General features: G+C 39.9%; 1 protein-coding gene across 3 annotated transcripts in view; it reads right to left on the reverse strand.

Moving 5' to 3' along the window:
- The window catches only part of jade2 (jade family PHD finger 2), a 136,652-nt gene that overhangs the window by 56,326 nt on the left and 68,058 nt on the right, over positions 1-12,268 (reverse strand). For all 3 annotated transcript variants that reach the window (XM_058626977.1, XM_058626976.1, XM_058626973.1), the window contains exons 5-7: positions 7,825-7,979; positions 3,815-4,026; positions 1,324-1,491 (exon numbers count right to left, since the gene is read on the reverse strand). In XM_058626977.1, coding sequence (XP_058482960.1) covers positions 1,324-1,491; positions 3,815-4,026; positions 7,825-7,979 — 535 coding nt within the window. The remainder of the gene's footprint in view (positions 1-1,323; positions 1,492-3,814; positions 4,027-7,824; positions 7,980-12,268) is intronic.

Below are 12,268 nucleotides of genomic sequence, written 5' to 3' on the forward strand. Positions count from 1 at the left end.
ATGACATTCACACACACACGTTGCCTCCTTTTTTTTGCAAATTTCCACCATGATATTCAGTAAAAAATCAGTGTGTACTTGTGCAACATAACACACACACACACACACACACAAACGATCTTTTTTACCTCCATGGTAGGAAGAGGAAAACAAAAGCAAACGGAGCAAAGGAAACAATTAGCCCAATCAAGGGTGACAGAAGGCAATTAGAAGTAAAAAGGTGTGAGGAGCCAGAAGCCACTCCATTACTGAGAGAATGTGCCGGTGGAGCGCGGAGCACATGAATAGACCGAGGACACATGACTGACAGTCTTTAACGATTTAAAGGGTGTACGAGGCGTGAAGCGACATCCGTCGTCCCGCGAACCCTCCGAAACCAGCGGCTGCTTCGTGGCCGTCTGAGAGCTTTTCAGTGGGAGACTCGTTTCCTGAAAAGGTATCATCACAGCTGTTTGGGGCACACGCTTGAGAAAAGCTCCCACTTGAATCAATTTACATTATCTACAGGCTGTTGAATGTGAGCTTTCTGGACTCGAGAAGCAGCAGCAGCAGCAGCAGCAGCAGCAGCAGCAGCAGCAGCAGCGAGTCTTTTGAGGATTTACTGTAAATAAGCAGGTGTGAGTGTCTTTTAAAAACGATGGCCACCTTTCCTGTAGAGCCAGCTGTTTGAGATACAATACATAATGTATGTATGCATGTATAGACACTAAAGTAAGCTGTTATGATCACTCCTCCTCTTCACGTTAAACTGTGAAGTGAAACTTGACCTGAGGCTATTTATGAGACATGAAACAAAATTAATTTATGTAAAATAACCTTTAATCCTCTCGGCTTTCATTAGAAACCACGGTGATTACATATTGATTTGAAAATAATCTGAGTTCTACACAAGTGCAAATGTAATGTCTTGTTTTTATAAGGCTTTTGACTTTGTACTGAACTTTATATTTATATTATGTTTATCTGCGAGTTAAAAACAGATTTTCCAATCTTCATTTTAAACATTCAATATCAAATCCTTGAATCAACCTTTAAATGTAGGCCATTTTCTGTCACCCTGACCAAATTGTGTCTCTATCATGTATCATGCAATTTTAAATGTACATTAATATATTTTTAATAAAAAACCAGGTTAGAGCTGATGTGAATTTAATTATGTGAAAATCTCTTTTTCATAACCAAGAGGAAACTGAAGTATCTCCGAATGAAAAAGGCAGTATGTTGAGAAAGACGACTATAAGACGTCAGTGTAATAATTAAACTTCAGATCAAAGATCATCTGCAGCAGATCGTGTCTGGTTGTTGTCTTAATGTGACTCTTACCTCCGGGATCCATAAGGCACAGCTGACGTGGACCCACTTGGTTCCACTGCGTGTGGGCTTCAGGGCTCCGCCTCTCTTGGGGCAGAGCAGACATTTGGGCTGAACACCGAGGGCACAGATCCGACACAGCCAGTTTCCCTGTGGTACCTTCAGGATGCCGTAGCAAGCCTGACATACAGAGATACAGAGATACAGAGAGAGAGAGAAGTCAGGAGGAGACAGTGATGTTTCATGTCATTATCTTTATCTGTATGTAGAGTAACGTCATATTTACTGTGTGCAGACATTAGCCTTTGTATTTTCCAAACATTACAATATCCTATACAGTCAATATTATTTTGTTTTTACTGATTTAAAAAAAAAAAATATTATAATATTCACGCACTGGAAAGTTTGGCAGTGAATGATGAGGACAGGTGAATGAATGATGAGGACAGGTGAATGAATGACGAAGACAGGTGAATGACGAGGGCAGGTGAATGAATGATGAGGACAGGTGAATGAATGATGAGGACAGGTGAATGATGAGGACAAGTGAATGATGAGGACAGGTGAATGATCAGGACAAGTGAATGATCAGGACAGGTGAATGATGAGGACAGGTGAATGAATGACGAAGACAGGTGAATGACGAGGGCAGGTGAATGAATGATGAGGACAAGTGAATGAATGATGAGGACAGGTGAATGAATGATGAGGACAGGGTGAATGATGAGGACAGGTGAATGATGAGGACAGGTGAATGATGAGGACAAGTGAATGATGAGGACAAGTGAATGATCAGGATAGGTGAATGATGAGGACAAGTGAATGATGAGGACAGGTGAAAAAAAGTAACTAAGTAACTTTTACTCATTTTAAACAAGCTACTTTTTTACTTTAACTTGAGTACATCTTTGGATCTGTACTTTTACTTGTATATTTATCAAAATAGTGGTACTTTTACTTGGGCGGAATATTTCAGTACTCTTTGTTATCATCACAAAATGACTTCAGGAGCTCAGGAAGTAAATGTGAACACTGTAAAAGAACAAAATGATCTGCGCCTCTTAAGTTTTGGAGACAATCACCTTTGCTGCTACTACTCACATATCATTTAAGCTGCCTGAAAAGTAAAAGCGGTGGTGTTATCTTATCATAACCTTGCTTTTATATATACACATATATATATATACGGTGTACTTTTTGTACTTGTAAAATAGATGACATTGCCCCATTTGTTTTGTTTCATTCCTCGTTTTAAGCCCGTCATTAAAGGCGTATGACAGGAGTCAGACTGAAGGAGAGAGCACAAACAGATGATGATTTAAAACAGGCGCGGGCCTCAAGGTCACACCGTCGCCGTGTTTTCATTTCACAATTCCATTACTTTTCATTTGTTTTATTTTCACTGGCGGCGGCGGCGGCTGAGTCGGAGCCAAAAAACTTTAAAAAAGTAATTACAGTCTGCCGTGTAGTTTCTTCCAACCTATAAAACTTCACGAGTGTCACATGTACAGACGTTCTTCCTCATTCACACACACGCACGGAAAAACTCATCAAAAGTGGTTTTAAAAGCACACCACGTTATTGTACCGTCAGGACTCCGTTTCCCCTTTCACTTATAATAATAATAATATTCAGTCACTCGGGATCAGGCTACGACTGTAAGTCATTCTGAATGCTGTTTGTTTGGGTCAGATCTCATCATCATCATCATCATCATCATCATCAGTGATCAGTGATGATGAGAGCAGAGGAAGGTCAATCAGCGTCAGAGTGACTCAGCCACCAAATCAGACATCAACGATGTCGCCATTCAAGTATTTCATTGATGGAATGATCGCGCTGATGAAACAAAGCACTTCAGTGAGTATGTATGTGTGTGTGTGTGTGTGTGTGTGATCTACAGAGGCAATAATATTTCATTATAATTAAGTCAGTCGTTTCCCAAACTACGGATCAAACAACAAATCTATTTCGTCTGGTGCCGAGATTTCGCTCTAAATAATAAATTCCAGAACTCCATTTATTATTTACTTTTGCCCGTGTTGTGAGTGAAACTTTCTGTGACCTGTGGGAGCTTTCGTCTATTTCTGTCTCGCGTTATGATGACATTGAAGGCGCGTGTGTGTGTGTGTGTGTGTCGGCGGTAAAGAGACAGACAAGAGACAGACAGAATAATTAACACCGTCGCACAAACACAACAGATCCCCTGAAGCCTCAGGCTGTCGCAGGCTGTGTTTTTGTGATATTGTGATAATGTGCTACTGTATGTGAGGCAGAGAGAGAGAGAGAGACCTGACGACCTTGATTTTAAAGTCTTTCACATTCAGTTAATCCATTTGAAATGACCTTGATATGTAAAACGAAGCTTTGCTCCAGCAGCCATGTCATACTGCACATTATCGATCTACTGTATATGTTCATTCATTTAGTTTTAATAGTGTTCTTTCATTTATTTATTTATTTGGATAAATCAGTGAGACAAATCTGCGTCTTCTTTCCTGACCTGATGAACGCAGACGTTGCACTTGTCGCAGAACACCATCTCGTTGCCGTCCTCCCCCTCCGGCGAGCGGCAGACGTCGCACACCACGTCCTCGTCGTACTCGATGCCCAGGCCTTCCTCCGTCTCGATGGCCTGCTGCATCTTCTCCTCGCACACGCTCTCCAGCGCGACCAGGACGCACTCCATCATCAGCTCGTCCAGCTCCGGTAAGGCTGTAAACATACAGAAAGGATGGTTTAAGGACTGGAGCCACACATGCAACGTTTTTCCCCAATGATTTGAGGAGAAAGGAGTGTTTTTGGTGCACCCTTAGTAAACTGCTGTGGGAATAATATACAACTCCTTATATGGACATCCAGGCTTTAGAAAAAAGCGTTTTTCCTGTTCTTGTATGTTGTTGAGTCAAAGTTATGATTCATTTTAGATCATTTTTTTAGATCATTCTACATAAAGTAGTGATAATTGTGCAGAAGTCGTTTTTTTTTTTAATTTTTTTCAAAAAACTACAAACCAAGTGAACTTTGAACTGTGACATGTTCCCAAATATCACACATTCAATCCGATTTTAAACATTGTGAGTACTTTTGGCTCAGGTGTGTTTATAAAACTGGTCAAAATGTATCAGATTGTCTATGTTGTGCTGAAAAAAGGATATAAGACACTGTATATTGTATATTCTCATGGCCTCGGTATATACTGTACGGTTAAAAAGTTGAAAGCAGCCGAAATGCTCTGTGATCGAAGGGTTAATACACGACATTTGTTGAAAACATTGAAAGCACATTGAAAGCAGAGGTTGAGGCCGTTGCCTATGGGAGAGGAGATGTATATTTAGAGAAAGCACTTGTGCAAAGCAATTAAAAGGACGAGCGAAGTGACAGAGGCAACCCTCATCAGCAAGGTGAAGTGTAAATAGACGCTGCGAGCCGAAAGGTGTGAATGAGTGAGCGACTTAAGGTACAAAGACTTGTATTGAAAATGCACACAGTGGTATTTACACTTCACAGGGTCACTACTTTCAAATTGTGGTCAGATTAAAAATGTGCTCAAAAATACGGCTGCAGGACGTGGGAGTGAGAGGATTTACCGTCGACGGCAGAGGATCGCTTAACGTCCTCCTTCATCACTTAAAGTCCATTTGCCGTCCAAATTTTGCTGCTGTGCTTTTTTTGACCGCAGCTCATTCCACTGTGCCAGCGTGTGTGTGTGTGTGTGTGTGTGTGTGTGTCTGCATGAGCATCAGTGCATCTCACAGTAATGCCTTGCTCTAAGGCTGATTAATACTCAGTGTCAAAGTTTTGTTTTTTTGGCACTCACAAAAGATAAAAGGAGCAGATGGAAAGTGAACAGTCTGGTTGGTGGTAGAGAAATGAAAAATATGAATATGAATATTATTCATATTATTATTCATATTCATATTATTATTATTATTATCTTGTTACATACAACAGCGTTATACAGCAAGGCTTCAAATCTACTGGGAAACATTTTTCTGAACTTAATGCTTATATAGGTATGTAAAGCTGCAACTAACAACTAACGATTAGTCGATTATTTTCACAATTATTCGAGTAATTGTTTGGTCAGAAAGCGTAAAAAAAAAATGTTGATGTAGTGTTTGTCAAACCTGGAAATGACGATGTTCTCGAATGTCTCGTTTTGTCCACAAACCAAAAGGATTCACTTTTAATGATTTCATGATTTCAAGAAAATTTCACATCTAAGGATCGGAAATTTTGTTTTCATCATGAAAAAAAGCTTCAAAACGATGAATCGATGATCAAAATAGTTCAGTAATTCAGTAATGGATTATTTCGAGTAATTGTTTCAGCTCTATAGGTATGTGTTCAGAATAAAGGCACTGTAGATGATGTTACTTATAATACTGTATACTGTATAACATAAGTCTAAGGTGATCATTTAAGACACAGTTTGTCCATTTTTCTGTCACATTAACTAACTAATGCCTCTGTGCACCTATCATGAATGTTCCGCTTCTGCCCCTAAGGATTATTTATAGATTTATTTGGAGGATTCGGTCCTCAGTGGAGTCGAAAGGCCTCTGTGTCTGTTATTTATATATATATATATATATATATATATATATATATATATATATATATATATATATATATATATATATATATATAAATAAAGTAAGTCAAGTGATTCTACAGTGTCTTATAATCTTAATACGGTTGTTGAGGAACCTGAGCTGCAGCTTCACATTGATACACAGAAATTAGACCGGCATTAGATTCCTCCGAAGCGCATCTTGTGCAAAGTGGAGAAAATGTTGGTCTACACGCATCAGCACAATGAATTCTTTTACCCAGACAGTAGGTGGCAGTGCAGGGGCAGTATGGCAGAAAGTTTTCAAGACGAGGAAACGCAGTAATAACCCATAGCTGTATAACGTGTTGTTAAAGCTGCACAGTGAAAAACATGCATGCAACATGCACAACATACACGTAGGAAGATGTAAAAGAAAAAAGTGCCAGCAGATAATGAAGATGTCATCCAAACAGTGTGATGTCCTCCAGTAATACACACAGTACACACTCACACTCATTTTAGAAATGAATCAACTTTAATAACAAAGTCAACACCTGCCGCTGACGTGGAGAACCAATTGGAAGTTGATTTTGAAAGAGCAGAGAAGACGGAAGGTTAGTGGCGTCGTAGCTGACAATATGATGATATACTACACCTGAGTGTCTAAGAGCAAATAATGCAGACACAAAATCATCTTCAAATATGAAAGTCGTCAGTCCAGAGCCCTACAGCCTCACTCAGTAAACTGAGTCAGCCATCTGTTTGTATGTTGTGTGTGATTTAAGGATAATGTGTCCCAGAAAATAAGGGCTGAAGCCCCAGCGGGGGATTTATAAACTCAATTACTATGCTTTATCTGAGAGGAGCCAATCAGATATTGAATAAAATAGCGGAGATGGGGATGGAGAGAGAGAGAGAGCGAGAGAGATGGCCGGGGTTGTGCAGTTGTTGTCACCATGGCAAAATCAGAGGAAAAGTGACACAACAACAAGAGCGGAGGAGATGAAGGCGTCAATGCACATGCAAGGACGGGGGGGGAGACACGGAAAGAGGACGTGCAGTCGCACAATACCAAATATTCTACGCGTTTAAGTTCAAAAGTTCATGCGTGCAATATTTAAATTAAGCTGTAATAAAAATGCACTGCGAAAAAAGGCTGGTGATGCGTACCAAATAGAGATTTGACATGGACACACACACACACACACACACAAGCCAAAAGTACATTTATACAACAGTTATAAAATAATGTGAAAGAGAATTGTGTCCTTCTCCTTATGAAAGGTGCGCTTACATGCATGTTACAAGTCCCATTTTAGTCAGACTAAGACAATAATTTGATTTTCTTAAAGTCATGTAAACTAAAGTAGAGCTAGTCTTAGTCGGACTAATAGACCTGGATAATGTGATTCATAGTCTGATTACTCCTTAGTCGGACTGGAATAGGACTAGAGTCGGATTGGAGGCGACGTATAAACTGCAATGGCGGTGTCTTTCTTCGGACCAGCAGAGGAGTCGTGCTGGATGTAATTTGTGTCACGATTAACATGTACAGCAGGTACGAACACAACCACACCACGATCCATCCCACTGTCCATCTTGACGTTTGGTTTTCTGTGACGTAAAGGTCAACAGGAGTCAGACGTACCCTACTAATAAATCGATTTTCTCCTCTGCATGTATACTCGGAGTGGACAAGTTGTCCCATTGCCCGTCTTAGTCAGACTACGACCTTAGCTTGATTAAACTGTGCGTGTAAATGTACTGACTGTGGTCCCTACAACACAACATTTTGGACTGTTCAACACAAAACCAAACACTGTATATGATTTCCACAAAGCTCAGTGTAAATGTTTGCACACGTGTGGCTCAAGTATGTCAATCACAGCAATAATAACACACAATAATCATGTTATCATGTGTTATTGTGCGTCAGTCCGTCAGTTTGCACTCACCCATCTGTCTGAACTCTTGGTTGGCCATCTCCAGCCACGCCACATCCAGGTCGTCCAGGTCATAGCAGCTGTAGACGCGAGCGGGCGGAGTCCGAGGTCCGCCGTTAGTCTCGTGTCCGTCGTCGGGCAGCCCGCGCGTCGACTCCGGCAGCAGCCTGCATCAGACACACAGGAGCAGACAGGAAGTTTATCATGCAGCAGGAAATCAACACATTATCATATTCATTATCATATTCTTTTCTTGACAGGCTGACGGATAGATAACATTTCATAACTTTGAAACTTTGTCCTGAACGTACAACTCAGTTGGTCAAATGAAGAATGAACTTTAATTCATTATGATGCTGCTGTGTTTGTTTAATTTGATCTTTTACTCATAAAACTCGACAGAAACACAGAAAAGAGCAGTTTGAGGCTTTTATTTTCTTTGAAGGAAGTGACTTTCACGTCAACTTTTTGTCAATTTTATTCATCTTTTTCAATCCCAACTTCTCTCCGTTGGTGTGGGAATGAGACGTGTATCTAAGATCCACTGTCTGATGATCAAATAACACATTTACTCTGAAAATGATTTTAAAAAAAACTGTATTTCTTGACTGAAGTGGCCCTTTAATGTTAATCTATGATAGGATTAATGTATGATAGGAAACTCAATGTTACTGCAATCTAAATAAAAACATTTGAAAAGCATTGTCCCTTGTACCCTTTCTTGCACAACATGAACATAAACATTATTTGTGCACTGTAGATTAAAATGTAAACTGTGAATTAAGTGGCTGCACTTCCTTTATCTCCTTTAGCATTAAAATGAGAAAAAATAATGGGACAAAAAGAAATCAAGGGACATTTAGAATAGATAAAAATGTGTGATTAATTGCAAGTTAACTATGACATTAATGTGATTAATCGCGATTAAATATTTTAATGGTTTGACAGCACTAATTCTTGCATACAGCTCCTTAAAGTTTCTTCCCTTTTTTCAATGTGACCAATAATATTCACCAGTTTTATATACAGTCAGTCATAGTTCCTCAATAATCGTCCACAACTGCTCGAAGACACCGCCGAGTTAATTTTACATGTACTGCTCATGACAATAAGAATTACTGACAGGGCTCCTCTGGTGTCAGGGGGCTTCTCCCTTACACTCAGGTCCTGACCTCACGCTCCAGAAAGACTGAACCAGACTTTGATGGATGCCAAAAAAAAGAAAGACAAAAAAGGAAGAGGCGGCAAACATTGACAGATCAAGTGTTTGTAGCCAGCAGTGGCAGCAGGAAATTCCTTCAGGCAGCGTCTGCTCTCTGGAGCCTCGGGGGCCTGAATGTCTCTCTATCAACAACAGTAAGAAATGGGGTCAGGAACTGGGCTCGACCCGTCGGGAGCCAATAAAGACTGGAACACGTTTGTGCACTCACTCACTCACTCACTCACTCATACATACATGTGATCCACAGTACGATAACTCCGCATGCATTTACATGCATGTTAAAAGTCCGATTTTAGTCGGACTAAGACAATAATTCAGATTTTCTTAGTCTGACTAAAATCGAGCTAGTCTTAATCGGACTAACAGACCTGAATAATGTGATCCATAGTCCGATTACTCATTCATACACATTTTGGCCCACATGAAGGAGCTGATAGACACATGCGCACAGTGTACAGCAGCAGCAGCAGCAGCTCCTGAGTAATAAGAATAAAATCACATCTTTCCATAACTGCTTCATGTTTGGCAGAATAATAATAACACACACAGATACAGCTATTATTCACACGTGCCTGGCATTGTGGTGACCTTTGTGTGAAAAGGTGAAGTGTGTCAGCGATCACAACAACAAAACACGACAACCTTTAACTCTCCAACTCCTTCACCTTTCCAGTGCCTCATTATCATATCGCTCCCTGATAATCATCATCATCATCATCATCGTCGTCATTGTCTTATGTCACTGCCTGCGCGTCAAGGAGCTGCGTGATCATCATCCGCAACATTATCATTTTTTTCCCCCATCATCATCATCATCATCATCATCATCATCACAACAGCTGCCACAATTGAACTCAGTAAACGTCACCGTGACAATTTACGTATGAAATGAAAATGACAAAAACAAAACGACTGCATACACAATAGACCCAATAATATGGGAACTGAGTCACTTTAGTTACATTAGATATAAACCACTAATTGTGTTAGATATTTTACTTTGTCAGCACTTTAATTAGGGTTCGAGCAACAAGGTTGCCTCTTGAAACTGGAAGGATTTTTACTTGTGTAAAATATTACTACCCCCTCTGTGTGTGTCTATAAAGATCCAACGTATCAGGAGCAGAACAGTTTCTCCACTTTGTCCTGCAGAATTAAACTCAGGAGTGAATCTCAAAAATAAGTGCGTCATGATTTGGAAACAAACTCTCATCCCTTCTGTGTGTTTAGTTGCATCTTCTCCTCTCCTTATCAAATCTCTCTTCTTCCACTTTTACTTTTGTCCTTTTTGTGTTTTAGCATCTCATTGTGCCTTCTCAGTTGTTTGTAGGAAGGAAACACCTGCAGATAAGACATTATCCTGCACATGATCACACATCCGTGTGTGAGTGTCCTCGGTGCAAATGTCCTGAAAACGCAGGATTCCCTCGATTACTGGATCAAATAATCGTGCTCATGATGCTGCGTTGGTTTGTCTAATGAAAACCACAGAGCTGATGAGTTCATGGCAGACATCAATGGTCACACAGACGTTCAATCATTAATTCATTTTTTAAAATTCTACAATAACTCTGTGGCAACGACGGAGCAGAAAACTGAAACTGATATGGAGCTGGTATCAGGCTGATATCTGATACTGGACAAACAGGCCTGTCCAGTCAAGTGGATGAGGAGGAATTAGAGAGACAAAGACAGACACACACACACACACACACTGGAGACACTAGGCTGTCCATATCTGTTATGTAATGTTAAAGCAACTTAAGACTCTAATTACATTAATGGATGTTGTTATTGTATTACATAAGGACGAGGCCGGTGATATTCCAACGTTGTTGTTTTTGTCGACAAATCTCATTAAAGACGATAAAAAACCACAACAATAAATGTTCGCTTGTCTGTTACACTAAGAAAAAATGGATTTAAAAATGCTAATGTAACGCATCCAGCGGTGGCTTCTTCAAATGCGTTCTTATATTTTTGACCAAAAATGTATACACTCTTTACGGCTTTTTTTTCTTTTTCTTTAATCTCAGAATTCTATCTTTTTCTTTAATCTCAGTATTCTGACTTTTTCTTTAATCTCAGAATTCTAACCGTTTCTTTAATCTCAGAATTCTGGAAAAAAAAGAGTCAGGATTATGACTTTCATCACAGAATTCACGCCGTTTCTTTGACTTTTCTTACATGTGGCCCTAATATTCTCCCATAATTACAAGACATATATCTTATAATATAAAATAAATGGCTAAATGCTGAGACAAAACAGTTGCCAAGTTATTAATAATGACATGTAAATATGGCGAGAGGAGAGAAAACAACAGTGCTGTTGGACGTCACAGTATTCTTAAATGAGTTAATTCTAGTTAAAAACATTACATAACTGGTTTATTTGTGTTTGTTTGCTCCTGGTTGTGACTGGAGGAAACACACACACACACACACACTCACACATGAGTGGAAAGAAATGAAGGAAAACAGGAAGAAAAAGCAGCAGACCTAAAGTATAAACATTTTTGACAATTCAATAACGGGACCTGTCCAAAACTTTAAAAGAAATAACCAAGAGCAAAAAGGTTTGGTCCTTGAGCTGAAATGATGGTCTGTCTCACTGATACGAGTTCAGAAATGACAGAACAATCACAACAACCTTTAATATCGTCATGTGACGAGCTCTGCCATTCACATTTCTCAGCGTTGTCTCTCAATCATTTTCCATTGTTCCAAATTCTGAATCCCGCCTCCCGCCTGCAGCTTCAGAGGTAAAGGAGACACAATAATGTCATAATTATGTCGAGTCACGCCGTACAACAGGATGTGAGTCAGCGGTGGTCAGAGTACAGTGTGTTCTTCCCAGTATGGTCAGTATCGTGTGTCGCACACACACACACACACACACACACACACACACACTGAAAGGCAAACACACAATCAAACCCTGTGTTGAACTGATCTTACGTAACGTAGGTAAACAAAGGCGATTTGCGAAAGGTTCCTCAGCCTTTGTCGCGACGACAGAGACGGAGACAAAGACAGTTACGACTTTAAGATCTGTGTGTGTGTGTGTGTGTGTGTGTGTGTGTGTGTGTGTGTGTGTGTGTGTGTGTGTGTGTTCACGACAAATCCACAGACATTCACTGTATTTCATTTTGATTTAAATAAAAATCAGAATACCAAAGAAACAATGGAGGATTCCTAATGAGAAGCGGGGCAGAGGGAGAATGTTCCCGCCTC

Source organism: Solea solea, chromosome 4 (assembly GCF_958295425.1).
Source record: "Solea solea chromosome 4, fSolSol10.1, whole genome shotgun sequence".
NCBI lineage: Eukaryota > Metazoa > Chordata > Actinopteri > Pleuronectiformes > Soleidae > Solea > Solea solea.